The following is a 27,054-nucleotide window of genomic DNA, read 5'->3' on the forward strand; positions in this document are numbered from 1 at the left end:
CAATGGTATCAAAGCAACTTACAAAGTCATCAATTAATCAACAGATTTTATATTAGATTTATAACAGGAAACAATGCTTCATAAGCTAACATTTATTGTGTTGGTAACAGTTGAACCTAAACAAATTTATACGGAGTAATAATTACAACTAAGACTAAAACTGCTAAAGTGGTAAGGCTTTTGGTTGTCACATTGTGAAATTATATTAGTATTTAATTGTATTTAATTATAATTATTATTGATTGTAATTATTATTATTAACTTTTTTTTATTGGTGCATTATAATAGCTCCAAAAGCCAAATCATATCTTTAACAAAGTATTTTATGTTTCAATCTTTCATTTGACAGTCTAGAATTGATGTCCACTTTATTCTGTGCCTTTAATTACTTTACATGCTTGTAGTTGCTATGTAAACATAATAAATCAACTAAGATGCATGCATGCATGAATAAAATGCATCCAATCAATCAGATTCAATATGATTAATACCTACCTTAGCTTGAACGGGGTATATATAAAAGCACAAAGTTTACGATTTAAATTCGCAATTATATATATATATATATATATATATATATATATATATATATAAGAATATTAAGATTATAATTCTGATAAAGAAATCGAAATATATATATATATATATATATATATATATATTTATTTATTTATTTATTATGAATCTTACATATGATAAGGTCTTTAAAGAAAAAAAAAAGAATTTTGGTTTTTTATTGGGATATATAATTAACAATTATGACTATGAAAATTAAAATAAAAGCTAAGCAGTGAAAAATGCATGTTATAGACTTACTGGCTTACAGCACGCCTTTTGTTGTGGTAGCCTGAAAAAGCATATCATGCATGCACTTGTGATGTTAGTATATCATGCATGCATCAAGGGATTATTGTTGGTTTTTTTATTTTTTATTTATTTATTTTATTTTTTTTTTTGTTTTTTGTTTTTTTTTTTTTTTTTTTTGGTTAGGAAGACACGTTTTTTTTTCCGACCAGTTGGGGTACACAAGGCTCTTACATATTGAAATTATGATGATGACAAAACACCCCCTCATAAGTTTTTAAGTAGATGTATTATTTCAAAACTCGATCGAACACAAAACTTATAGTTAATTAAGCTATTGTTGTACAGATACTACAATGTAATAGAGCCAGTAGCATTAAAAAAAAAAAAAACTATTGTTGTACATTTGAATACGTAATATTTTGTTTATTTTATTGTTTTCATTTGGTAATTAATTAATTAAATAAAATGAGAGGGTGAGAATTAAATTGAAGATATAAAATATATATATATATATATATATATATATATATATATATATATATATATAATGGAAATGGAATGGAGGTGGAGGGGTATTGGATCCATGGAAGTGGCATTGACTTTAATTGGGTGGAAAAAGAAACAAAAAAGGGTGCATTGTGTTAGTTGCATTGTAAGCAATGCAAGCAAAGGAAAAAGAGTGAAAAGCACACAATTGAAGCAATGTGACAAGTGGGGAGGCCACTATAGTATAGTATACAAATGTAAAGTTGGCCTGGTTACCCTCTTGCCACCCAACTTTTTTGTTTTTTTTTTTGGCCGACTCCTCCTGACTCACTTCTCACTTTGTGCTGCCTGCAGCATGTGCTAGCTACCAACGGCACCTGCCATGTATGCGCTCCTAGGCCATTCATAAATTACATGTATTATGTCATCATAAATATAATTTAATTTATACAGATTCAAAATCGTAAGCACAACATACACAATATAATATGAATGACATGTAGTATTGTGAAAATACAATTATATATACACGCATATGCATGTATATAATAATGAAGAATTATAAGTGGTGGGTGGAAGTGTATAGTAAGCTAAGGGCAGGGAAGGGCAGGTATAAGCAAATTAAAGTAGAGTAGTGATTATTATTAAGCATATATATATATATATATATATATATATATATATATATATATATATATATATATATGTGCGATTGAGACGGATGAGATCGAGTATTTGGTGGTTGTGATATGCGGGGTCTTTCCCAGATATGATTGCTTCATCACTATATACTACTGTAATTATCTCCGATATATCTATCCATCTTTATTAATTTGTTTGTTTTGCCAATTGCCATGCCTAGCCGCCTTCTCCATTTTGTGTTGATTTGATGGATTTTAATTATTGTCCACTCAAATCACTTTGCCTTTCTCAGTAGCAGCTGTGCTTAATTATTATGCATTAAACACACCGCTAATCCTAATCCTAATTAATTAATTTCTCAATATAATAATGCAACTAAAAAGGCAATAGAACACAGCTTAAACAAACAAAAGTATGTAGAGTTCAACTCGATCTGCATGCTATAATCCGCTCAGTTAGCAATTTGGGCCATTGGGCTATGGCAAATTTACAGTGAACTGAAATTGGGCCGATATAGCTCATTGCTGATGATTCTTCTTCTTCTTCTTCTTCTCCAGAGACTCGGCCCATTCCGCAATCCGCATCATGTTCTGATCCAATGGACAGAAACTGAATCTTCTCTGCATCACTAGTCCACACAGCAAGCCTCCTCCCCCACCGTCTGATCCCACCTCTTTCTTTCCCTCATCTTTGTCCACTGCCGCTGAGGAGCTAATGATGGAGGAATTGGAAGATGAAGAAGAAGAAGAAGAACTGGATGATCTATGGATATGGATGCTTCGCTTGGATCCGATGTCGCTCAGGCGTCGGTGACGGCGGAGGAGGTTTTCCTTCTTTTCCATCATGTCGCGGAAAGAAGTTGCGGACACTCCGTTCATCATTGCACGATCCAACTTGGTAGCTTTGTAGACAGCGGCGCCGATGTTGAGGACGCCGTGGAATCTTCCAGAAGGGCGTTGTATCTGGGCGGCTATGAAGGCCGGAGTTTCGGCGGATGCCTTGACTGCAGTGGGGCAGCTGCTGAGTAGGAAACGGACGGAGCCGACGAGAACATCCTTGATGCAGGCGACGGCGTAGAGCTCGAAGGTGACGCCGGAGGTTTCACTTGAGATGAAGTCCGGTGAGATTCGGAAGAGGAATTTGTCGTTCCAGGTGGGGTTTTCTCCGCCAAATCGGTCCACCCCTGTTCTGAGCTTGGCGGAGGAGTCGACCCAGGCGAGAGCGTATGTTTGCATTCGGCGGAGGTTAGCGCTTGGCGCCTTCAGACCTTGAGCAGAGATCAAGTGAATCTCCAGAATGTGAGTCTCCTCCTCCATCCTCATCTCTCTTTCTTTCACTCTGTGTGTCAAATTATACGCATTAAATCTTTTGGATGAGATTGAATTCAACAAGAAATGAAAGGAACCATCTCTATCTACTAATTATTATATTTATAAAAAAACAAGTAGAAATTCATCAAGAAACGGAAGATGGGACCTTTGTGACTTCTGAGGGATTGGAGTAGGCGACTAGGCGAGCGAAGAAAGTGAAATGTGGAAACGCTGCGCTCTTTGGTCTGCAATAAGCGGGGAATGCGGAAGAGTAGCACTGTAGCACAAGAAAGAAAGGCCGGCCGGCCTAATTAAAGTAGCCTTTAAACCGTTGAGCGCAGTCGTTAAATTCGTTATTCCGTTAATATTTCATGACAAGTTGTAAGTGTGAATGTGATCTTAAATACGTGATATATACGGAGTATATATATATATATATATATCCAACGCTGATTAATGGCAAAACTTTCTACTGCCAGGGTTCCCATCTTCAAGAAGGCCCGAATGAAAGACCCAAGCCTACATGAACCATCACAAAGAAAGTCAAACATTTTTATTTATAATTAATTATACACCACTAGCTTAACTTTCTAAATATTTGAGTTTAAATTTTAATAAGAAATCGGCTATATTCTATTTTTTAATAAGTTATTAAATTTCTATGAAAAATTTAAGACATGTTGCATTAGAAGTAAACACAAGAATATATTGTCTTAAAACATAAAAGAGGATATCAGAACCTGCCTTTGCTTCTTTCTTCATCCGCTTGCTTCAGCAGGTAAGAAAGTCAAAGAAACTAAACAAATCACACCTCATTAATTTTAATTTTCATTTAAAAAAAAAGGATTATTTATTTAATTCACACAAGGACTGCATACAATACAGAAAAGCCTGAAACTATTTATTTATAATTCATTCATACACCAGATTTCTCTCTTTACATAACTTCAAAGACATCATTTTTCACGTGTGCTGCTCTACATTGTCGCATCTTCAGTTTCTTTCTCCTGGACAATTTCCTCTCAAGTTGCTTGACTCTGCCAGAGAGAGTAGATATGGTTGTCAGCTGCTCTTTTCCGGATTCAATCATTTTCTCCAACAACTTCCTTAGCTTTTCATTTTCCTCAATTACTTTTCTCCCATTATCTTCACTTTGAATGGAAATCTGGCTGCCAGTAGGCGACATTGGTACAATCTCCTCCTGCCCATTTGCTTCCGAACACATTGACCAATCAATATTTTCAACTTCACCAATTGCATTCACAGTTTCTTTGGCTTCTCTGCTGCCTGATTCTGCAACATTCTCCTCCTCCTCCAGCTTTCGATCATCCGCTTCCCCTTCCAATTCCAATTCCAATTCTCTAGGCTTCGGATCAATACTTTCATGGTCTTCGTCAACTGCACCCTTACTTTTCTGCACTGGCACTTCAACTAGTTCCTCTGCCTCGTTTACTTTTGTGGTGCTCCCATCACTCTCCATTATCACTTCTTGTTGCAGTGTTGAAGAGAACTCATCTTCATCTATCTCTCCTTTGACACTCCCATGTATCTCTTTATGTTCCTCAATTCTACCATTATCATTAAGCTCCAGTAACTCTGCAACCTCATTCAGGACTCCCACATTTTCAACTTGTGCTTCGGCAGTGATTCCATAGGGTTTAGGTTCCTGCACCTCTTTTTCCTCACATCCCATATTTGAATTGACAGGGAGTAACTGCTCTGCCATATCTATACTTTCTTTTATCAAGGGTTCTGTTTCAAGGCCTCTGCTTGCTTCATCTTGTGGCATTCTGGTATTCCCTGTAGTTGCTGTCTGTGCAGACTCTAGAGATTCGGATTCTGATTCTTCATCAACCGCACAAGGTGGTGTTTGTGTCACCTGCTGATCTTCACAACTGGTAATTATCTCTTCTGATAGTTCTGTATTAACCTCTGCCAGTTCCTTTACATCATGGTCCATCTGTTTGGGCAAACTAGACTCTTGAGCATTATGCTCTTCTTGGGATAAATCTACCAGATCCTTGACATCCCCATCCATCTCCTCCACATCACAGTAAGTCAGCTCTTTTGTTTGCCTATGTGGAGATGAAAGGCACTGTTCATGCTCCGATATCTCTCTCACTTCCAATTCCTTGGATGTTGGTTGACTCTCACCAAATATCTCATCAATCTGTTCATTATCCCCGCCTTGCCCGTTCACCACCATACTTTGTGAATTTTCCACTGGCAGAGGTTGTTCTTCACATTGCTCCATTATGTTGGTGTCATGATGACTTTGTGCGACTGTAACATTCCCATCTTGATGTATCCTCATAGTATCCTCAGTATGTTTATCAGTTACTACCTGTGGGCTACTATCAGGAATAGAATCCAGCTTCTCCTGCAGACCAACAAGCTCTCTAGCCACTGATTTCCGAATGTCCCTGACAGTTGGGTGCAAACCCTACACAAGAGATCAGAGGCAAATCAGTAACTCTGTGCCATGAATAAACACTTAATTCACCATAACAAACTAATGAAGAGGAAATAGTGACTATAGCAATTCTAAAAACTCAGCATTTCAAAATCCTTGGAAGGATTAAACCTATTACTGTTAAAAAAGTAAATAATTGAATGATACTGAAAATCTTCAAACAGGCATGAAAGGTTCAATTTGCAGCAAAAAAACCAAAAAAAAAAAAAATGTAAAAATAGTTCATTGTGCACTCAGTTTTTATACCTGAATTGTATCAAGCTTCAGCAGAAGGCTCATTATTGTCTCTGAAATTACATTTTTCTGCTTGTTATCAACCAGCTTGTCTGGAGAATGCTCCAAAGCCTGAATATTACCTCTTATCTCAGCCATTTTTTCTCCCACACTGGCTATTTGCTTTAATTTCTTCAGAGGCTCCCATTTGCGCACCTCATAAGCACGATATGCAGACTGGATCACTGCAGCCGCCTCATCTTCTGACAATTGTTTTTTTATCTGACCTTCTCCTTCTGTGTTATCACATTGTGATTGAGTACTTTCCCCTGGACATTTCTTTTCTGGCTCAAAAGGAGCTTCAACTCCACCATTCCCTATTTGGTTATCACTTGGGCTTGTAGAATTAGTGCAACCAACATTCAAATCTTTCTGTCCATCCCCTTGGGTTGAATCCTTTGTTGTTTTTGTCCTGCACTTTCTTTCCTCCACCTCACTAGCCCTGTCTGGAAGTCCACTAGTTACTGGGCATTTTCTTTCACTGATCTCCCCATTCAATGAGACAGGAGGTTTGTCCTTTGGCATATCCTGTGATTTGCCTTTGCCACCTGGAGGACTAGGAGATCTTGAACTGCCTTTTTTCCTTGGCAAGGGATCAACCCTTAGACAAACAGGAGCTAGCTTAGATGGCTTTTTGGGAGAAGATAATTTTTTAGCACCATTTTCTTCTGAAGTCCCCTTCTTCATGTCATTCTCTTCCAATTGCTTTACTGGAATGATCTTCTTTACATTATTTCCAGTAACCTCATTTTGCATAGATTTGTTGGTCTTATCATCATCTTCATCCTTGTGCATGGACTCGATGTGGGAAGCCAATTTCTGATCAGGAGGATTTTGACCAAAACCACTTTCTTGGCTTTCCACCTTTCCAGTGTTTTCTGGTTGGTAAGGCATCCAGAATATTGGAAATGGAAAGGACATGCTGTTATCATCTTGTTTCTGTACACTGTTTGTTTGCAAGTCTTCCCCTTTCTTCATTCCTTCAGACCTCTTCACGTTCAAAGGTGGCCAACCATTCCTCAAATTTTTTGGTTGTTCAGATGATTCCAAATCACGAGAAGGCTTGGCCTGATAAGCTTCCTCCCTCTCCTCATTGTAAGGTTTTGTGTGCTCTCTCCTCGTGTCACCACCATATGGAAGCAAAACAAGTGGATAAGGATGATTCTGGGGAGCGTTTTTCCTATCAATGTCCTCCTCATCATGTTCCACAATTTTCACACTCTTCTTGTCACTGTCACTCTGCTTACAAGAATGGTTTGGGCAGCCACAACAATGATGATGTTCTGTGGTGGGGAAATTCTTTTCAAATTCATAACGTGGCTGGTCTGTTGAAAAATATGGGGGAGGAGGTACATAATGAACAGGATACGATCCGGGATAGGCAGAATATATGCCATGACAATGATGAGGTGGAGCAGCATAAGGATAAGGAGGTCTGAAAGCACAGCAGCTTGGTTGAGGAGGTTGATAATGGCAGCCATGGAATTCTGGAACTGGATATGCATAGCCGCCGCCTTGATTGCCACCAAACTGAAACGGCCAAAATTCACAAGGCACCATTGGGTCCACTTTCAAATGAGGCCTGCCAATTTGACCGCTTGGACAATAATATGGGGCAGACATCACTTGATTCCTATGGTATGGGTAATATGAATCCATCCACCTTTTCACAGAATAGTATGATTGTCCTTCAGAAATCAACTGTCAACAAAAATGGAAACTTGGTTACTACTGTAGTTGTTTAAGAGAAACATTCAGGGCATTGGGCAAAAGGATAAATTATTAAAGATGCATGTAGTAATAAACACTCAACTTCAAAAATATAGCAGTGAAAATAATATTCCACAATCCACTAATAAGTTTAGCTGAAAACACATACTAAATATTACTTCTCCAATTTATTATCATACAAATTGTTAGAATCTTTCCTAAAAATTTAAAATTAACTTTGCTGGTTTGGATTAAAAACCGTTCTCAGTCACCAAATACAAATACTAAAATCACCATTTCAATCTTAAGCAACACCTACATTACACAACAAATATCACAATTATTAAACTCAAATGAAGAACAAATAACTAAAAGATGAACAGAAGAAACAGGTATGAGGTGGGCTAGGATTAGATATACTTACAGTGTGTAAAAAACTAGAAAAACAAAAACCACCAATCTGTTCCACGAATCCAGATGACTCAGTTGTCAGCTCAAATCGATCCACCAACCCAAAAAAAGAAGGAAAAAAATCGGAGCGCAGTTGTTTATCTGATCAGTACCTTTCTGATTTTTATTTTTTTTCCTGAAATTCCTTTGAGATGCGATTTGTATTATATAGGGTGGCGGGTTAGCTGGGGAACGCTTTCTACGGGTTTCGAGACGTTTCGCGGGTTTCCAAGTTCCAACTGTGTGTCTAGATATTTGGTGAACTCGGTGGGTCCAGTGAAAATGATGATGTGGCGTAACTGGAAAATACGGTGAGATTCCAGAAAAATCAGGCCAATTGGGCCCAAAGGAGAAAATAAGCCCAAAACTTTTGGACTCCCAAGCGGCCAACCCGATAGAAAGGTCCAACCGATAATACAGTCTAATTCGAAAAAAATCAGGCCTATTGGGCCCAAAAGAGAAAATGAGCCCAAAACTTTGGACTCTCCCAAGCGGTCAAGCCTGATACAAAGGTCCAACTGATAATACGGTGTAATTCTAGATCCCTAGTCCCTTATTCCGTTCTCGGGCTTCTCCACTTTTCTCTCGTCTCTCACCGCCTCACGCCCTCCGCCCTCCGCCCTCGGCGACGCTCCGGTCAGGCTGTCCCTCGCTTCATCGACTCAGCGGCGACCGTACGGGACTCAGGCACTCAGTGGCTCTGCGGACCTCACCTCAGCCACTCAGCACTCTGTGGCTCTGCTTCACTAAGTCACTGAACTCCGAACAACTGTGATCGCACAATGGGAAAAGCTAAGAAGTCCCCCAAATTCGCCGTTATGAAGAAAATTGTGACTCATAAAGCTATCAAACAGTAAGCTTGCCTTCTCTTTTTCTATATATATGCATTTTACTTAATTTGTGCTGTATTGATTGTTTTATCTGTGGCTTTCAGGCATAAAGAGGAGGTTTTGAACCCAAAGAAGAAAGATTTGAGCAAAGAGAAGCTCCCGCGGAACGTGTAAGCATCTTTCTTTTCACACACACATAATATGGTTAATTACATCCGTAGTGCTGAATATTGAGCTGATATTTGTTATGTGTTGTAGGCCTTATGTTTCTTCTGCCCTCTTCTTCAAGTATAACACTGCCTTGGGACCCCCTTATAGAGTGTTGGTCGATACCAACTTTATCAATTTCTCCATTCAGAATAAAGTTAGTCTTCAAATCCATTCTAATCTTCATACCCTTCTGAAAATTTATAGCTTTAAGTAGTGGTTACTTTTACGGGAAGGCTAACCAACTCTAAATTTGTGTTTAGTTGGATTTGGAGAAAGGAATGATGGATTGCTTGTATGCAAAATGTAAGTAACTACTATGTCTTCTTTCCGTTTAGCTCAATTTCTCTCTTTTGCATGGTTTACATTTTTATTATTTGTAGTGCTAAAACTAGTTTTAAATTTCTACTTGATCTAGTGCATTTTCCTATTCACCTCTCACCTTTGGAAAGAAGTACATAGTTTTCCTGCAGTAGCATAGAGTCATTGAACTAAATTGGTTCTTTCATATTCACTCACAATAGAGCTTACACACATTTTGTTGTTGTGTTTTTTCCTCAGGCACTCCTTGTATTACGGACTGTGTGATGGCTGAGCTTGAGAAGCTGGGTCAAAAATACCGAGTTGCCCTCAGGTATTTTGTTAGTCTTCTTATTGATCCAATTCACAACTGTATACTTTGTTAGTGATGAATAAAACAATGTTTAAAAAAGGGTGGTTAGTATAGTACAAAGTAATGCCTTGGAAGGAGATATTGCAGTTAAGAGTGAATCAAAGGCATGATTATTCAGAACATTAAGCACACTGATTCTACTTGTAATGATTGATATATTGATAATAATTGTTATGTGTTTGTGTTGTGTACTAATTGATCTCCTCTCTTTTCTGCGTTGTGTTTTCTACCCACACAAAAGAATTGCCAAGGATCCTCGATTTGAAAGGCTTCCTTGTACTCATAAAGGAACTTATGCTGATGACTGTCTTGTTGATAGGGTTACCCAGGTATAATATTTTCTTTCTCCTATTTTTCCTTCTTTTGAAATATTCATATCTCCACTACACTTAATTGGTGTTATCTCTAGTCTGTCTATAATGCATATTCCTGTTGGAGACTGTTAATTACTCTTCCTAGCATTTTTTATGATTAGTTATGTGATTTTCCATTCCTTCTGTTGGTTTTAATAGCACAAGTGCTATATTGTTGCAACGTGTGATCGAGATTTGAAGCGAAGGATCCGTAAGGTAAGCAGTAATATGCAATTAATTGCTAATTTTATTTATTGTTCTTGTTCTTAGTGATATGAAGTTTTACACTGTTTGACAATCAGATACCTGGTGTACCAATCATGTATATCACTCAACACAAATACTCAATTGAACGGATGCCTGAAGCAACAATTGGTGGAGGTAAGACTAAAATCTCTTTCCAGTGCTATAACTGTAATGCTCATGCATATATATATATATATATATATATAGTATTTTCCATCAATGATCTCTCATCTGATGATTCCTCATCTTGTGTTGGTGCAGCTCCAAGAATTTGATGGTAATCTGTCAATCTGGCTGCGAGCTGTAACCGGCTAGCTAAATACATGATCAAAGCATCTCTACCCCAAGAAACAAACTTCAGAGAGGAGCGAGGAAGGAGGGTATTTGGAATGAAATTTTGTTTCAAAATTGATACTCTATAGCAATTGCATTAGTTCCTCCATTGTAACAATTTTGGTTCTAGTACCGTACCTGGTGGCTTTACCACACTGTCATGTATTATTATTATTATTCTTATTATTTTATGGTTGAAGATAGTATTATGAGCCACTTTGGAATTGCATTGTTATGGACCCATAGGAGGGGAAGGGAATATTAGTAATAATGTAATGTACACTTATAGCTAATAATTATTGTACATATAAACAAATACGGAGTAACTTAATAATTGCTGACACATAATATTATAATTATAGATATAGAAAGAAGACATAATGCATCAATTATAAATACAAAATTCTAATGTTATTTTTGGCAAGGTCTATAATACAAAATAGATCCTAGTCCATGGTATATAATTTGTCACACTACAACATCAAGGGAGGGGTAACATTAACACCTGAACATACAGGCTATACTAGAGTACAGACCAGAAGCTTGGGAATCTATAAAGGTCGCACACCCATTAACAGTAAATCCAAAGAGAATATGAATAAATGATATCTCAAATGAGTGTTTAGGTTTTTTTAGCATTGGTGATGGCTCAAGAAATTTCTCACTGGGATTAACTTGGCCATCTTTCTGCTCAAAAATGAAAAAATGGTAGGGGCTAAAATGCAAAAACTAATTTTATGAAATCGGACTAACTTTAGACAATGACTACTTATAAGCAGGATGATGATGCTATACCAAATGCTGTACTGCAGCTTGTGTTGCGTTTAAATTTTGTATGTCCTCTGGTGGGGGCTTCACGTATTTCCCTATTACTTTTTGACGACTCCGTTTTCTAATCCTTGAGATCTTATCCCTGCTCTGTTGCCTCCTTTTCTCTTTCTCTTTATTCCTTTGATTCCTCTCCTTCTCCAAGATTCCTTGCCACAAAACTTCCCCCGTCAATGGCCATACCCACCGCTTTTTCGGGTGCTCAGAATCAAACACCTCTGCCAGCTCTTCATCCAGGCTCTTAAGAGTGCTGTACTGGAACCATTTCACCCACATATGACCTCTCCTACTCTTCAGTTTGTGTTGTTCTTCCATCAACCCAGTCTTCGGCTCCACATATACCATTCTTCTGGCACTGTGGTATGCCCATACATTTATAAGCAACTCTAGCATCCTAGAATAACAATGCTTGTCCTGCTAGCCAAGGCAGTAAAATCAATGGCATATCATAATAAAATACTCAAGCTCAGTCAGTATCTTACATGATGGGGGTGCTTGGTAAAAGGCTGTTAGTTGATAGCTATTAACGGATTGTGTTAGTAGGTTTGACTAGTTGATAGCATTAGCTGATTCTCGAAAAGTGTTGGGTAAATCCGCTATTAGCTGATTACATACAAAATGACTTTCTAAAAAAGCTTATCGAAAAAGCTACTTTGAGTAGCGTTTGGAATTTTAGCATTTTGGAGCAATAAATTGTTACAAAAATTGGCCTATAGGCCAATTTTGGCTTATTTGACCACTATTAATTGTTTGATTTAGTTAAAATATCAATATAAATATTTGGTTAATTAGCTTTTTGCAACTCCAAAAGGCTAAAATTGAAAAAGCTACCCCAAGCAACTTTTTCAATTAGCTTTTTGAAAAAAGAAATTATACCAAACAGCTAACAGCTAATTTACCAAACACTTTTCTACAATCAGTTAATGTTATCAACTATTTATACCCTCTAATTAACACAATCAGCTAACAACTAACAGCTATCAGCCAACAGCCATTTTACCAAACAGGGCCTAACCAAATCAAACAGTTTATAGTGGTCAAATAAGCCAAAATTAGCTGATAGGCTACAAAACAAGGCAGATATGTTTCTTTTAACCAGTGGTTCTTGCCTTCTTGGGCATTTAATGCTAAGTTCTATTATGGTTTTTTACAAAAACAGGGTTGCCTAGGCATAAAATTTCTAGCTATGAATCAAGTCAGCAATTGAAAATTGAAGTTACCTTGCCTAAACTCAGATAGCAAAATCCACTCTGATGATGCACATCATAGTATTCCGAGTCGAGTGCATCCACAAACATTCTGCAAAATATGAGCGCATCATTTATCAGACAGATATTACTAGTTGACACACAAACTCTATTCAGGTCAGGTGAAATGTAGTAAAGGATCAATTATGCCCTGCAGAGCCAAAAAACACAAGCCCCAAACCTTGAGAACATTACAAACTCCAGGAAAGATCTGGTTGGTAAAACCCAACTGTGCATTACAGACCATGTGCCTCCATCGGCAGGCATTGAAGGAAGAGAGCTTATATTTTGTTTAATTCCATACATCTTCTTCAGAGCCTCAGAGAAGGCAAACCTTCAATAAAGCAAGAAACAACTAAGCTCACACATTATAGATGGAAAGATTTCCAAGAATAAATTCCCACAAATATAGGGGAAAATCTCCTTCTCTTTTGCTCTGTGGCTGGTGTATGAGGAAAGAAAACTAACGTGTTGAATCTTACTTGCAATTTCCTGCATTAATAGCATCACAGAACGACCAGAAATCCTGTTTCTGTGGGTTTCTTGGATCCATGTCCATAGGAACCCAAAAGAATAAAGCATCACCATATCTTCGTGCTTCAATAGCATCCAACAATGCTGTTTCTGCCATCTTAGACAAAGATCCCTGTTTATAACCCAAGTTAAGAACATCATTTTACATAGATTACCCAATATCAGTTGTTCTCAGCAATATATTTCATTCCCTTCTCCAATACATATTCTTTCACCCCCAGTAGGCAGTAGTCAAACAGCTACCTTATTGATTCGGGTCTTCCTCAAAGCAAGAATCAACCAAAAGATTGAAAAGAAAACAAATGGGGAAAGTTAACAAACCTTTCTTGCTGTCACTCTCCAGGATTGGAAGCCTATCCAAGCATTTTTATGAATGCGATCTATCCGATTTGCAATTGCAAAAAAGCCTCCAAATTCATAAAGGATGTCTCGGTAATAAGGGTTATTTAGCAGCGGAAGGCGAGATGGTGCATCAATGTCATCATAACCGAGTCTTCGTCCTTTAGTAGACTACAGTTAGCCAGTCCAGGCAACCATGTGAGATCGTTAGATATTTATAAACTAGAAAAAGTAATCATATATAAGAAAGTGACTCACAAGTCCAAGTCCACGATAGAGTGATGTATGCTGCAAAAATGGCCAGGTCCCTTCCCCATAGTAAGGTTCATATATGCACAATGGTTGACCTGTCCTTTCAAGCTCCCCTTCATCCCTTTCATGCAAATCATTCCTTGACCGGTCAGCCCTTTTGGCACTTTTCTGTATTTCGTCCCATATTCCCCTAGATTGATCAGTTCTGCCCTTCAACTGCATCAAAATCCAAATGTAAGATAAGTAAACTCCAGAATGAAATCCATGAAAAAGGGAGGAGAGGGGAGGGCTTTGGTTCTGTAAATTAATTTCCTAATCAAGCATTCAATATTCTACTAGAAGAATGAAAAAGAAACGAGTACTACATCACTCACCTCATCATCTTCTCTACGCTTCATCCTATTTGCCATCTGAATATTTTTCTCTTCCTCCCAAATGCTATAGACAAAGGTGTCACTCATTGCCACAGAACTCTCTTTTTCAGTATGATTCCATTGCTTTTCAAGCTTATTCAATGACATATAGGTCCTCCAAGTTCTATTCTGAGTGTGTTCTGTGTCAATTGTTTCAAAAAGATGCCACTGCCATTCTGATTTCAATTTGAGTGGAATCTTAGTCACAGACTGGGGATTTGCAGCTTCAGCCGGATACCTAAGAATGTTTTCCAATAGCAAAGCATACCCTTCAACACTTTCTGAAACCATAACATTCCTAGCTGTTTGCCTCCCAATAGATGCAGCATTTCGAGCGAGCAGTGACAATTTACCATTTGCAACAGCTTGGGCCATTATCTGTGTTAAAACCTCAACATTCTGTTTCGGATAAAGATAACCATTCACCCTGTCATCAATCTGATAAGTGTTGTCAAACAATCAGTTTCTTTTGAAAAGACAGTAAATACAACTACAAGAAGAGGAGTTAAGAGGTCATCAACAGTTGATGTCCCATGGATACAATTATATACATCTAACATGTAAAAAAAATGCTGACTTGACAACTCAGGCAGTCAGGCTAAAAAAATGAGCTCAAGTTTCTGCAAGCCAGTCTCATCAAGCTCGCAAGCCTGACAAGGAAAGCTGCTTAGTTGCTACTGCTACTCCTTTTTATTTTCCTTATTACACATAGAAATGGATCTTTAAGTAACAAATAATATGTGCATGCTAACTCTAATTCTATTTTTTAAAATGTGGTTTTAACTTGAGCCAATCAATTAAGTGCTCCATTATTCTAGGATCAGCAAGTTCAAGCTGAACTGGAACAGTATCTAGCAAGGCTCAAGCAATTCCCCACCGAAAAGCAGGCTATCCATCTATTTCACAACTAAAATATACCATGCATTTGTGTGTCAGAAAGAAAACTTAAGTTTGAACCCTACATTTTTCTTGATAATTGATAGATCAGGGGCTATTATAGGTTTCCCAAAGCGCATCGCTTTTAACAAAGTGCTTGGAAAAGATTCCTCCTCACGGAATGATGCATATATCACAATATCAGCAATACTCAAGATACTTTCTGTGTCTTCATCTGGAGCAAAATGCTTCACCGTTCCATTCGGATATTTCAAGTTCTGTGCAATTGCCTGCCAAGTTAGTTTTTAGTTAGCCAGCTTATAGGAACAAACAGTAGCTAAACAACAATGAATCTATCATATAAGTCAAACTCTCGTACTTTACCAATGACTTATAAATATAACAAAGAAAATTGCTTTCTTACCTCCACAGCCATACTGTAGTTACTATTTGATCCTCCGGCTACGACAATAATTCTGAAATGAGAATTAGAATTCCCATCATTTTCCGAGTGTGAAATAATAGGTAGCAAAGCCTGCAAAACAAGGGCTTGCTCCAGCCAAAGACCTTTGTAAAGAAGTTGACTTCCGACAATTGCAATAATGAAGTCTTCCGATCCATAGCCCATCTTAGTACGATAACTATCTTTGTGTGAAGCCAGAAAATTATCAGCTTCCCACACATCAGTAGTAGACCCCGGAATCACAAAGTAGTTTCCAGTATCACACGTTGAGTATGCCATCTAAAGAGCACAGCCAAGCACAGTTAGGTCTAGATGGTAACGAGTGTTAACTGCCAAGTTAAAACTTAAAGTAGAGTGAAGTAAATTGGTGGGAGTTGAAATGTATGCAGTGTTACAATGCTAAAGATATCTCAAAGAAGAGGGAAGATACATTTGAAATATTTGACACCTTGAGAAATCAATTATTTCAATTTTATTGATCATTACTCATAGTACCCCTACAAAGAGCCTGATTATGTTAACACCTAGTCGATGAAATTCACAGGTTATACATAATAATCAAATACAAGTGTGAATGCATATTACTAGTCAAACAAATTTTAACTATATCTACATACATGCACTTAAAAGTAGGACCTATGTTGTTTGAACTTGGCTTTAGTATTAGACTTAGCATACTTCAAAACAATTAAATATTTACATTCAACTTTTAGCAAGTTATTCCGTGCATTTCCGAGAACATGAAGGATCCATTGCAACTTTGGGTTGATCTTTTTTGTCAATTGATGCAATCGTGGAAAGACCAAAGATACAAGATAACTGGGATATGTGTATGGAATAATACCGGCAGAACATAATTTGGGAACACAACAACATTAGCACGGCTGAAGACTTTTCTCCAATGGTTAACGAGCATATTCTGGCCACCTGACTTATATTGCCTCAATTGAGCAGCAAGTGCATGTTCCTGAATAGTCCATATAACAGGTACGCTCTTAAAAGGTTCCTGCATAACACTGTAACAAGTATCATTGGAAGAAATAACTACACAGATGAAAAGAAAGCAACACAGTCCTATGGTGAAAATGCTTTTGCAATTTCAAGAGATAATACATTTTGGAAGTTTTGATTGATTACTTACCAAGATAATAGTCCAACAACTTCAAGTGAGTTCAAAAGTAAGCCATCATAGCTGCAAAAAGCATATATAAAATAAAGATCAGGAGAAGTCCAACTCATGATGTAATAAGTCCTAATATATTAGGCTGGCTGACAAAGCTTTAAAAACAATCTAGAAAGTCATGCAGGAAGAGGAGTATTAAATAACCGTTGAGTAAAAAGGCTGGTTGAAGAAAAACTAAATAAAATCTGAATCTCCCTGCAAGAGTCTAAGGGTTAATACTCAACACAAATCAAGAGAATGAAACTTCACATCCATGAAAATATGAAAATGCACCCATTCAGGTATCAAACGCAATGAGACTGAAAGGATCAAACTAATGATAATTAAGAAATAACTCAAGCACTAAGCTTACAAAAAAAAAAAAAAAAAAAAAAATTCAAATGTTAGAAGCTCAGAGCAACTTACTTAAGCCAATCAATGGACTTCATTCTTTCGTTAGTTTCTATAGTGCTAACAGGAAGTCCTGCATCTCTCCATACATCACGTAAAGAACCATCTTCAAGTGTAAGCACCTGGAATTTAAACACATAATGATAAGTCCAACAGCACGTTACTGTGCTCAAATCATTCCCTATTCATCCAAAATTCTGGAATATATAAACAACAAGAAACCATGATTAGTTGCACTTTCTGCTTTACTCACAAGTTGATCTATGTAGCAAAAATTACACAAGTAATGTGGTAAATCTCGGGGCAGTATATGCTCTTTTAGTGACAGCAGGCATAGTTCTCCATCCAATAAACTCTGAAGCTAAAAATTAGTAATGCCACAAAAAAGATTACCTCAATTTCATAACCAATCTCCTTCAAGGCTGATGCAACGTTAAGCATCATTACTTGATATGGATCAGCCAACATATTAGCAAAAACCTACGAGCAGAATCAAATGAGTGGAGCAACAACTAACAGCACTATCAAACAACTGACAATACCAACCAGGATAAGAATTGACAGAAAAAAAAAAAAAAAAAATAAGACTGCTCACCAATCCGAGTTTGGGTTTTCGATAAGCAAAACTACTTGGTCTCCTAGACCCAGCAGTGGCATTGTCAGTCCCATTCTCTTGCTTGAACTTATGTAACAGCTTGTAAGGCTCAAACTTGACATCTTCCCCAAAATCCAATCCACCAAGCTCTTTCAACAACTCTAAATCCCCAGACCCCACTTCACTACGTCTCGAGAAATTCTCGGATTTTTCCACCAATGAACCGGGCAGCAACATCTGGAACACCACAACAAAGAAGAAGAACACCCCCACTGTGCAAATCCATTGCAGATAGTCAATCTTCTTGAACAACAGCACCCTCGTGCATCTCGATCTGAGCCTATGAAGCCTGCTTTGTCCTGAAGCCGATGAAGAACGGACCAAAAACTGGTGATGCTGATCTCTCTTCAATGGAACCCCACTTTCAAGAGAACCCATTTACGCGCCCATCAAATGCCTCTTGCTACAATCTATCTATACTCTCACTGATTAACCACACAAGAAAACAAAATAAAAATAAGAGAAAAAAAGGTCTCTTTCTTTTAGCTCCGCATTGTGTGCTCCTCTGCTACTTGTAAATTGAGAGTAACTTTTTCCATTATCTAGTAAAAGAAGCAGCTTTATAAGCACCGTGTAATCGCCATAGATACATACATATACGATTATTACTCTGACTCCGGCGTATAATACATATGTACGTATACGATTTTATAATTATGGTGATGCTTTAATGACGTGGCGGTGGTCGTCAACCATACATTTGACGTAGTTTCTCTTCCCAAGTACCAAGTACGGAGTATCGAGTATGTATTCTTTACAAGAAAATAACTAAAATGCAATGTTAAAGGTACATTCTCATTTCTGATATGGTTTGGTATTATCAATACTTAGTTTATAATATTAAATATTGAAATAACATAAAAATATGAAGAAAAAAAAAATTTACAGTGTTAAAATAATTCCATATTTAAACATGGATATCTATTTTATAAAAAACAAAACAAAAATCATAATTCATTTTTAATAATATTAAAATTAATTAATTATTTGTGAGTTTTGAATTGATAATTAATTAGACACATCTATGATTTGAGACGGATGAAAAATTTTCCCACTTCTCGACCAAAGAATGGGAGAAGAATCTTCTGTACATTAGGGGTCTTCGTGTTTAGAATGTCAATGTCAAGAACCCTCATATTCGATTATTGAGAGTCTTCATCCTTGATATGGTGAGGTTCTTGTCCTCGTGTATTTGATATGCTAAAAGGTGCGGGGGAGGTCTTCGTTCATCCCCAAACATGTTATTAGGACCCGCCTCTGGCTTGGTACCTTCAACACAGCAGAGGGGCCCTATAATCTCATAAGCGAGAATGTCTAACTCAATTTCTCAAAACTCTTTCTCGGAAAGGAAAAAAGATCCATTCGCAGCTCCCAACTCATTGGAGAACACTCTCGGTAGCCCTAAATCTCTGGTGCAGGATCCATAAAGCTCCAAAACTAACCGGGTTTAGACTGATGAAGACCCAATGGAGAAGAAAGAAAAGAGAAGCAAAAGATTAAAATGTCCTCATTATTTTAAGTATTAAAATTTTTTGGTAAATTTTAGTCGGTAATTTGACCGAAGTGACTGAAACTGAGTAGTTAAAGTACTAAACTGACAATTTTAAAACTCGTAGACGACAATTAACAAGACCACAATAATCTTATGACCAAAATTGAAAATTTCTCTTAACAAAATCAATAATCTAATATTTTTAGATGTTGTATAGTAGTTTACATATAAATGTACATTCCTATTTTCTTCTCATATTAAAAAACTGTTATTCTAAAAAGAAGAGATAAATTTCATTTTGAATCAAAACGTAATGTAATGTAAGTGGATCAAATCTTAATTAGTCAGCGCACATCTTACCAAAATTACACACATTGATTGGAGTGTATTTTACTCTTTTATTAGCAAATATAAATATTCCTACACCAATATATTATATTCTATAAATTAACATCATATCATATCAATCAAGCGTGTCGTGTTTATCAATATATATGTAAATGACGTCATTATCCATGCATCCTCTACGGGAATTCCATGCTATCTATCACTCACGCTACCTCACATTCTATTTTTTATTTAATAAATAAAGTTAAATAGTACTCCGTAACTGATTAATTGTTAATTTGCTGTTTTGCCAACACAATTATACATAAAGAATATAAGTATTTTATTGTCATAAAGTAATAATTAATTTTTTATCGTGTTCTCCTCGAAGGGTATTTATATATAGTCGGTCGGTCTTAAAAAGGAAAGAAAATTATTTACAAATTTGGATTAAGAATATTTCATTAATTTTCTCTAAATAAGATCTAAATTACCTTCTTAAAATACAAGAATCCCTTTCTTAAAATAAAAAAGGGAATTGTAGAGTCTAGGAACAAATTTTCTTACAAATCTTTCGAATCTTTTTGGATCAAGGTAGATCTTGGTTCATGGTATAATTTGCTCCTATCTAAATGTCTGCCTGATCCCCACCCAATTGTGTGGGCCTATTATGGATCCATCAGTAATAAGATATTTTTATTTATTGATTATTATGAATGGAGTGTTTTTATTCCGTGTTAAAAAAATACTTTATAGTAAATATGTAGATTGGATCTCTTGTGTGCATATATAAAAAATATAAAGTCTAATCGGTTAGGGAAGGTCTTGTGAATTTAAGATTAGTCCAGTTTCGTTGCGATCATCTAAATATAAAAAAAATAAATAAATAATAATAAAAGGAAATATACTTTTTATTTATTGGTTCAAACTTAAAAGAAGCAGAAACAATAAAAGTACGACACAGAATAGAAGATATTATTATAGGTGCGGTGGCAAGTAATGACAATTGACAAGGCAAAGAAAGTAATGACTTGTTTAGGTTGGTGATTTTATAGAGGGCACAAAACGAACGATAATGACAGGATAATGCTATCCGATGAATTGTCGGAATTTCACTATGCCTAATTTGTGTAAAGGGAAGGAATTGAAATACGTAATAATAAGAATAATATATAATATAATGCGTCAGATACGATATTGCTATCTTTTGATTCTTTTACACCTTCTCAGTTCCATCATAAGAATTTGTTTCTACTTTTTGAAATGTTGTTTTTTCAGTTATATAACACCTCAACATCTCCTTCTCAACTGCTCCACTTCCACATTACAACTCATACTAATGTACTTACCAACTACTACCAACTCAAAAATATTAAACCACAAATATTAACGTAATGAACAGTGAGAAAATGTATGCGTATGTTATACATAGGTGAGCAGTGAGTTTTACAAGACAGGGTAAAGAGTACAACCCTGGATTAACACCCAGTTTCAGCTTACAGCTTATTCATACTGCATGCTTTAATGGAAATGATTAATCCACTCATTGTACTTCACAGTAGAGTAGAATGAAGTTATACAACACATTACACATAGAAAAGCATCATTTGCTGCCTCACTCACAATATACAATAATTCCTGCACATTATTTTCCCCCAAAAAAGAATAAACTGAGTGACATGGTCACATTGACCAATAAGTGTATGATCAAGAAAGAAGCTAGATTCATGGATCTTGATTAAGGAGGCTGTGGCGTTTAAGTCTGTCTGTCTTTGTTCACTTTTGGTGTCTTCTGTTTCACAAAGAAAGCTGATAGCATGCTCTTGCTGCGGGTAGGCACGTGTGTGGTCTCCCGCCGTGGGTGAGGAGGATTATCAAACGATCTATATGGAGTCATAGGTTTGGAGCCATCCAGGGCATCCTGAAACAAGGAAATTTTATTTTCCCTTTGATTGTATGACCAAACAAAATATAAACTACTACCATTGTGAAGATATCATTTGCATATGCATAGAACAATTCCCAGAAGACTCTATCATTTTGAATGAAAGCACAAAAACATGTGCATCTTGCAACTTGTAAATGCATAATATAGTCAGGAAAATCTACTGTGGATTTATTTATCATTACCCGCATGACACCCAATGTGTGTGTTGCTATGCTTGATCCAGGACCTACACTTGGCGGTTTAGACCAAGCTGGCGAGGCTTTTGTCCTATTGCCCACTTCACCACCATCTGCTCATACATATATAGATAATTCAAATGCTAATTCTACAACTGAATGAATACACAGTAAGGAAGGAAGGAACATAGGATCTTCACATACCCAACAAATTGAATGCACCAGATGTTCTTCCAGAACTTTTTATGTCATCAGCACTGTAAATGTAAGCAAACATCAACTTCCATCATAACCTCTTAAGAGATTCCAGAAACTCTATTGGATACAAAGTCAGGAAGTTACTCCAATTGTCACGATTAAAAATTAATACCAAAACTAACCTCACAAAACCACACGAAGCCCCTTTCAAAGTCGATGTGGTTTCTGATGCTAGGTGCCATGAAAGAGTTTTTGCAGCAGCGGGGCCTACAGTCATGGTGCATAAGTTGATCTGTTAATAGAACAGGAGAAACCACACCATAATAAACCATCCACGGAGGAGAAAAACCAGCTACCTGAAGGAAAAAGACGGCCTCTGGATTGTATATGTTGCCTATGATCCATTTGAATATGGGGGCTAAAGTGAACCTTCTTGTTGACAGAATCTAGCTCAGGAATCAATCAAAGAAGTAGAAAACAAAAGCCAAATAGGATATGCAACTCAGCAACTTTCCTTGTATTCAAGTACTTAAAAATATAAAATAAGGACAAATAGTTCTCCTACTTGGTAATGTATAATGTTTGTGATGTCTGGGGATGATGGCTAGTAGCTGCTGCTGCCTGAAGCCTTCTTTCTCCGTGTATGCTTGACAAGTTAGAAGTTGCTGACAACAAACAGTAAGCAGCTCAGTGCACTGATTCTTCCAAGAAAAATCTGGACTAAGAGAAGTGTTCAAAATTACCTGATTTATACATGTGATCTTCAACTCCATGGTGGACACATCTAAGTTTTGCTGGCCAACAAGGTCCGTCAATTTGTATGCAACAGTGCCTAGGTGGTCAACAGCATTTACAAGGGCTCTTACAGCATAATCTTTTAGGTTCTCTAGGACCCTAAAACCCAAACATTAGAAAAGAAAGTCCCACTTCATGCGACTATAAGCAAGACAAGATAGAGAAACGAAGCAAGAGCATATTGAGATAGTGAGAGTAATTGAGGTTGTTGAGCTTACATCTGTTTCTGCTCGCTATGAAGGTAAGACTTTTCACAATATTCAGCAGCAGAATAAAGCTGGGGCCTCAAGTTCTTAAGTTCCTGAAGCAGGCAATAGAAAAAAGGGGTAATCAACCATTTCTAGCTTAACAAAGTGGCTTCAAGAGAAGAATGAACAGTTGAGACTGCGGTTTCTAGTCCATGGCAAGCTACAGAGCCCGAGCTTATAGTTACTTACAGTATGGATCCAACATCTAGTTCTAGTATTAAATAAAATCAACAATAAAGATAGAGAAAAGGGCAAATCATCATTATAGATTAAGCAACAGGAGTAATCATGATTACTTCAACTTTAATGGGAAATTCTCAAAATATGCAAGCATAACCAGATCTGATCTCAAAGAAAAGAAAGAAAGTTGACCTGTAAGGCTTTGACGAAACTCTTGCTTCGCTCCATGGACACTTCATCGAACGTCATCGCCGAATTGGGCGGCGGCTTTGGCTGCTCCACCTCCATCTCACTCAACTCGAGATTGAGGGATCGATTGGCAGCGAGAAATGGATGTTTGAGGAAAGTAGAGAGTGAGAAAATTTATGCGGGAAGGTTTGATTAGGGAATAAGGGAGATGGTTTAGAGTTTGCAGTTGCAGTAGCAGTAGCGGTGGTGGAGGGGTCTTGATGAATGTGCAATGGAAGCAATGCCGGGAAGTGCATTGGAAGCGAAAGTGACGTCGTATTTAATTTCTGGGAGGGAGACGACAAGCCAAAGTAGTTGAACTGTAGGCGGATAGATAGATGGATGGATATTAATTTTAAGTGTTGAGGTCCATGCTCACTTTTGCTCAGCTTCAGACTTCAGACTTCAGACCAAACACCACACACGGATTGTCCCTTTCTCCGCTGCTACTTCTTTCTTTGGAAATCTTACTAACAAATAATATATTTACTTCTATCTCAATATATTTTACACTTGCTATAATAATAATCTCAGTAAAATTGAAACACTTCAACTGTAGTAAAGTGTTGAGTATTTTGGGATAATCATGTCTCAAGTAAAGGGAGTGTTTGTAAATAACTCTTAGCTGATAGTTGCTAGTGAGTTTAATTAATTGATAACATTAACTGATTGTAGAAAGATGTTTGATAGATTAGCTGTTAACTGATTACATATAAAATGATTTTCTCAAAAGATTAATCGAAAAAGTCGCTTTTGAACAATTTTTTGAATTTTAGCGTTTTGGAACAATACAGTGTTACAAAAAGCTAATTTATCAAACACTCAGATTGACTGTTTAATCAAGTGAAACAACTAATAGTAGTCAAAAAAGCCAAAATTAACTGAAAGCTAATTATGTTTCTGAACAGGGCCAAAGTGTAATACAAAGAACAGTTTATTATAGGAACCCAAGTTTGATGTAGCAGCTGCTAAAACATGAAATCCTGTAACCACTATACAAAATTTTACAATCCCCACCCAGTTAAACTCTGAGCTGGTAGACAGGCTTAGTTGCATTTACTATCAAATATACACTCCCTCCACATTATGAGCATAAGCATGAGCATGAAAACCCTCCATTTCACGTCACAGATTCACAAAACTTTTAAGCTTTGTCTTGTCGCACACTCCATGTGGGATGGATGCTATTCTTCCTCAGATGATTCCTCGTTCTTCTTCCAAACACAGGTTAAAACTGAAGACAGGTGATGTCTGAACCCGCTTGAATTCACTAGTCCCATAATGTTCTTGAATGATGAGGATGAGATCTCAAAGAAAGTTGGCTTTGGTGTCGATGGACAGCCAATGTATTGAATCATTTCCTGCACAGATTGCACGCGGAACTTTAGAGGTCCATTTAGAGCAATATTATGGACCCTGTGCTCATATATCTTCCCATTCTTATCCAGTTTGTATTCTGAAGTGCCATCAAATCGCCCACGGCTCTCCCAAGGCACACGAGGGATGCCATGGACAGTCCAACGGACCATTATCAAATTCTCCACAGGCTGCCACACACTAACAATGTCAATCCACAAAGCCCTAAAAAGCATCCTGCCATAGAACCGTAATGCCCAAAAGATTGATTTATAATTCTCAATGCCGACAAAAGTGTTGAGTGGATCTTTGAAGACAATATCATCCCTACAGATCAAGAGTGAAAGGGAACATCAAGAATTGCAAACATTATATTACTGAAGCGACAAAGTAACCACAACAAAGTATAATGTTATATGACTAGCTAGAAAAGAGCAATCTTTCAGTTCTTGATATTATCTGTGCAAGTTTCTCAAGGTGCTATGAGTCAGTAGAAACACTACAAATCAAAAGGCAATAACGCATTGTGCTTTACCACCTGGTAGATATGCAACAAAGTAAAAAATTAACCTAACATTTAGAAACCAAGGTAATATATATCTAGCTTTAGTATTAACCATCTGAATCCTGTTTTCTAATTCTCAGTATAAGAATTCCAAGAAGTGGATTGTATATTTTTAAGATCATACCTTTATTTATTATAGATGTGCCAACTGAACTAAGATACACAATTCCTATCTTAGTTTTACTATCTAGTACTGAATTCAATTACAATTTTCAAAAAAAAAAAAAAAAAAAAAAAAGGATGACTAATCTAAGGTTCTCAGGACTTCACTATCAGTCGTGTCAAATGTAACACCCAAGGCATGTAAATAGATGACTCAATAGTTTATGCAAGGAATAAATTATTTAATTTCTATTAGTTTGAGATGGAAAACATACAAGCATAAATCAATACTTGAAAAAGATTCAAAATTTTCAATTTTATTACAAGAAAGACTCAAACTTTCAAAATTGGGGGAAGAATTTTCCTAAAGGACCAGGAGTTTTGGAGACTCCAACAAGTTTTAAAGGATGACCCAATGCTAAGGGCCAAGGAATTGTGAAGTTGTAATTGTTATTTGGCCTGTTTGATCAATGATCACTCATGTAGAACTCTGCAACTTTCTTACAGACTGTATGTAATGGAAAACACGTTTGAAAAGCTATAACATCACGCTTATCACAACAAAACAAAAGTGTTTAAAAAGATTGCATATAAAAACCTGTAGATATCAAAGCTAAGCTCTTGGTAAAACAGAGTAGGGAACTCCTCTCTTAGAGTCCGGATGGCGTAGCCCGTGTTGAGATAGTAATCCCGCTTCTCCTCTTCCTCTTTACTAATTTTCGCCGAAGACGATGTCGCACTGGGCTTTGCCTTAGGAGCCGAGAATTGGTCGTACAACACCCCCACATTATCCTCCAAAATCGCAGCCTCCTCCAAATCCTTAACACTCGATAAAACCCTAATCCTCACAGTTTCCTTTCTATTGCTTGCAGGAATAGCGATCTGCTGCACAGCCCTGCTCTTTGTATCGGAAAAGACCCCCACCGGACGTCGGCAGACGGAAAATGAAGAGATTCTCGACGACGGTAACAGAACGGCCATCTTATGAGGTTAAAGTCGAGGAATCAGAGGTGCAAGAAATCGGCGGATAACATTTTTGAACTTTCAGCGCTGTGTGAAGAATTCGAGCGCGAATATTCGAGAACGGAGAGAGGATTTTGGGGTTTGTTTGGTTAAAAAAATAAAAATCGACAATCTTATCAGATCATAGATTCATAGGCGGAGATGCAGAGGGTGGAAATAAACTGCCAACTCACCTTCCCGATAATTGCAAATTTGCAATTGGAATTTTTATTAAATTTATTTTCTACGTATACTAATTCCACGCCGCAGGCGGCCGCACCCTTGGGGCGTGTTCCAAACGTGGGTGAACGTGAGTCATTGGAGCGTAATTGGTAGAGTTATTATTGTGCGCACCGGCACCTCAGTCACAAAGGTGAAGATCAGGGATGGAATCTCACCCGCGACTAGGAGCAATCTCTTAAAATGAGAGGCGATTTTCTTTCAGAATTTTAGATGCTCTGTCT

The 27,054-nt window shown here is 37.1% G+C and overlaps 6 protein-coding genes and 1 long non-coding RNA gene across 10 annotated transcripts; 2 read left to right on the plus strand and 5 right to left on the minus strand.

Moving 5' to 3' along the window:
• Positions 1 to 2,368: 2,368 nt before the first annotated feature.
• Positions 2,369 to 3,500, minus strand: LOC109156029. Its single transcript, XM_019303810.1, has 2 exons — positions 3,412 to 3,500; positions 2,369 to 3,273 (listed from the first exon to the last, which is right to left on the minus strand). The coding sequence occupies exon 2, from the start codon at positions 3,255 to 3,257 to the stop codon at positions 2,454 to 2,456; it is 804 nt and encodes a 267-aa protein (XP_019159355.1). The 5' UTR covers positions 3,258 to 3,273; positions 3,412 to 3,500; the 3' UTR covers positions 2,369 to 2,453.
• On the plus strand, positions 3,141 to 3,542 carry LOC109156031. The gene is made up of 2 exons (XR_002049959.1): positions 3,141 to 3,233; positions 3,384 to 3,542. It is a non-coding gene; the product is annotated as an uncharacterized LOC109156031 (long non-coding RNA).
• A 540-nt stretch (positions 3,543 to 4,082) lies between these two features.
• On the minus strand, positions 4,083 to 8,369 carry LOC109156028 (BAG family molecular chaperone regulator 6). Of its 3 annotated transcripts, XM_019303809.1 has the most exons (4): positions 8,126 to 8,319; positions 6,513 to 7,692; positions 5,965 to 6,392; positions 4,083 to 5,688 (listed from the first exon to the last, which is right to left on the minus strand). In XM_019303809.1, the coding sequence occupies exons 2-4, from the start codon at positions 7,648 to 7,650 to the stop codon at positions 4,183 to 4,185; spliced, it is 3,072 nt and encodes a 1,023-aa protein (XP_019159354.1). In that variant the 5' UTR covers positions 7,651 to 7,692; positions 8,126 to 8,319; the 3' UTR covers positions 4,083 to 4,182. The 3 variants fall into 3 exon arrangements, with proteins under 3 accessions (XP_019159354.1, XP_019159353.1, XP_019159352.1); XM_019303808.1 differs by having other exon boundaries at positions 5,965 to 7,711; positions 8,122 to 8,369; XM_019303807.1 differs by having other exon boundaries at positions 5,965 to 7,692.
• A 322-nt stretch (positions 8,370 to 8,691) lies between these two features.
• Positions 8,692 to 11,017, plus strand: LOC109156030 (rRNA-processing protein FCF1 homolog). The gene is made up of 9 exons (XM_019303811.1): positions 8,692 to 9,004; positions 9,086 to 9,151; positions 9,240 to 9,345; positions 9,452 to 9,494; positions 9,750 to 9,822; positions 10,103 to 10,190; positions 10,374 to 10,430; positions 10,517 to 10,595; positions 10,722 to 11,017. Exons 1-9 carry the CDS (start codon positions 8,934 to 8,936, stop codon positions 10,733 to 10,735), a joined length of 597 nt encoding a protein of 198 aa, XP_019159356.1. The 5' UTR covers positions 8,692 to 8,933; the 3' UTR covers positions 10,736 to 11,017.
• Positions 11,018 to 11,188: 171 nt separating this feature from the next.
• Positions 11,189 to 18,550, minus strand: LOC109156103. 2 transcript variants are annotated; one of them, XM_019303932.1, is made up of 14 exons: positions 17,914 to 18,550; positions 17,712 to 17,798; positions 17,334 to 17,440; positions 16,887 to 16,937; positions 16,590 to 16,761; positions 15,707 to 16,024; positions 15,369 to 15,572; positions 14,368 to 14,844; positions 14,000 to 14,209; positions 13,724 to 13,912; positions 13,351 to 13,514; positions 13,050 to 13,202; positions 12,842 to 12,920; positions 11,189 to 12,035 (listed from the first exon to the last, which is right to left on the minus strand). In XM_019303932.1, exons 1-14 carry the CDS (start codon positions 18,349 to 18,351, stop codon positions 11,583 to 11,585), a joined length of 3,102 nt encoding a protein of 1,033 aa, XP_019159477.1. In that variant the 5' UTR covers positions 18,352 to 18,550; the 3' UTR covers positions 11,189 to 11,582. The 2 variants fall into 2 exon arrangements, with proteins under 2 accessions (XP_019159477.1, XP_019159478.1); XM_019303933.1 differs by lacking the exons at positions 17,712 to 17,798; positions 17,914 to 18,550 and adding an exon at positions 17,512 to 17,558 and having other exon boundaries at positions 17,334 to 17,471.
• Positions 18,551 to 21,194: 2,644 nt separating this feature from the next.
• Positions 21,195 to 23,985, minus strand: LOC109155953 (protein ABIL1). The gene is made up of 9 exons (XM_019303682.1): positions 23,530 to 23,985; positions 23,128 to 23,210; positions 22,858 to 23,008; positions 22,680 to 22,779; positions 22,471 to 22,560; positions 22,297 to 22,381; positions 22,121 to 22,173; positions 21,923 to 22,029; positions 21,195 to 21,713 (listed from the first exon to the last, which is right to left on the minus strand). The coding sequence occupies exons 1-9, from the start codon at positions 23,623 to 23,625 to the stop codon at positions 21,549 to 21,551; spliced, it is 930 nt and encodes a 309-aa protein (XP_019159227.1). The 5' UTR covers positions 23,626 to 23,985; the 3' UTR covers positions 21,195 to 21,548.
• A 492-nt stretch (positions 23,986 to 24,477) lies between these two features.
• Positions 24,478 to 26,804, minus strand: LOC109155955. Its single transcript, XM_019303684.1, has 2 exons — positions 26,187 to 26,804; positions 24,478 to 25,248 (listed from the first exon to the last, which is right to left on the minus strand). The coding sequence occupies exons 1-2, from the start codon at positions 26,567 to 26,569 to the stop codon at positions 24,750 to 24,752; spliced, it is 882 nt and encodes a 293-aa protein (XP_019159229.1). The 5' UTR covers positions 26,570 to 26,804; the 3' UTR covers positions 24,478 to 24,749.
• Positions 26,805 to 27,054: the final 250 nt, after the last annotated feature.

This window comes from Ipomoea nil, unplaced genomic scaffold (assembly GCF_001879475.1).
Source record: "Ipomoea nil cultivar Tokyo-kokei standard unplaced genomic scaffold, Asagao_1.1 scaffold2704, whole genome shotgun sequence".
In the NCBI taxonomy this organism is placed as follows: Eukaryota; Viridiplantae; Streptophyta; class Magnoliopsida; order Solanales; family Convolvulaceae; genus Ipomoea; species Ipomoea nil.

Coding starts and splice junctions, on each gene's coding strand:
- LOC109156029 (XM_019303810.1), bottom strand. CDS start 3,257: ATGAGGATGGAGGAGGAGACTCACATTCTGGAGATTCACTTGATCTCT.
- LOC109156028 (XM_019303808.1), bottom strand. CDS start 7,650: ATGGATTCATATTACCCATACCATAGGAATCAAGTGATGTCTGCCCCA. Junction 5,689..5,964: donor TGAAGCTTGATACAATTCAG/GTATAAAAACTG, acceptor TCTCTTGTGTAG/GGTTTGCACCCAACTGTCAG.
- LOC109156030 (XM_019303811.1), top strand. CDS start 8,934: ATGGGAAAAGCTAAGAAGTCCCCCAAATTCGCCGTTATGAAGAAAATT. Junction 9,005..9,085: donor ACTCATAAAGCTATCAAACA/GTAAGCTTGCCT, acceptor TGTGGCTTTCAG/GCATAAAGAGGAGGTTTTGA. Junction 10,431..10,516: donor TGAAGCGAAGGATCCGTAAG/GTAAGCAGTAAT, acceptor TTTGACAATCAG/ATACCTGGTGTACCAATCAT.
- LOC109156103 (XM_019303932.1), bottom strand. CDS start 18,351: ATGGGTTCTCTTGAAAGTGGGGTTCCATTGAAGAGAGATCAGCATCAC. Junction 17,799..17,913: donor GAAAACCCAAACTCGGATTG/GTGAGCAGTCTT, acceptor TTCTGCTCGTAG/GTTTTTGCTAATATGTTGGC. Junction 14,845..15,368: donor TATCAATTATCAAGAAAAAT/GTAGGGTTCAAA, acceptor AACACTTATCAG/ATTGATGACAGGGTGAATGG.
- LOC109155953 (XM_019303682.1), bottom strand. CDS start 23,625: ATGGAGGTGGAGCAGCCAAAGCCGCCGCCCAATTCGGCGATGACGTTC. Junction 23,211..23,529: donor GTTTCGTCAAAGCCTTACAG/GTCAACTTTCTT, acceptor TGCCTGCTTCAG/GAACTTAAGAACTTGAGGCC. Junction 22,030..22,120: donor TGGTGCATTCAATTTGTTGG/GTATGTGAAGAT, acceptor ATGTATGAGCAG/ATGGTGGTGAAGTGGGCAAT.
- LOC109155955 (XM_019303684.1), bottom strand. CDS start 26,569: ATGGCCGTTCTGTTACCGTCGTCGAGAATCTCTTCATTTTCCGTCTGC. Junction 25,249..26,186: donor CTTAGCTTTGATATCTACAG/GTTTTTATATGC, acceptor CTTGATCTGTAG/GGATGATATTGTCTTCAAAG.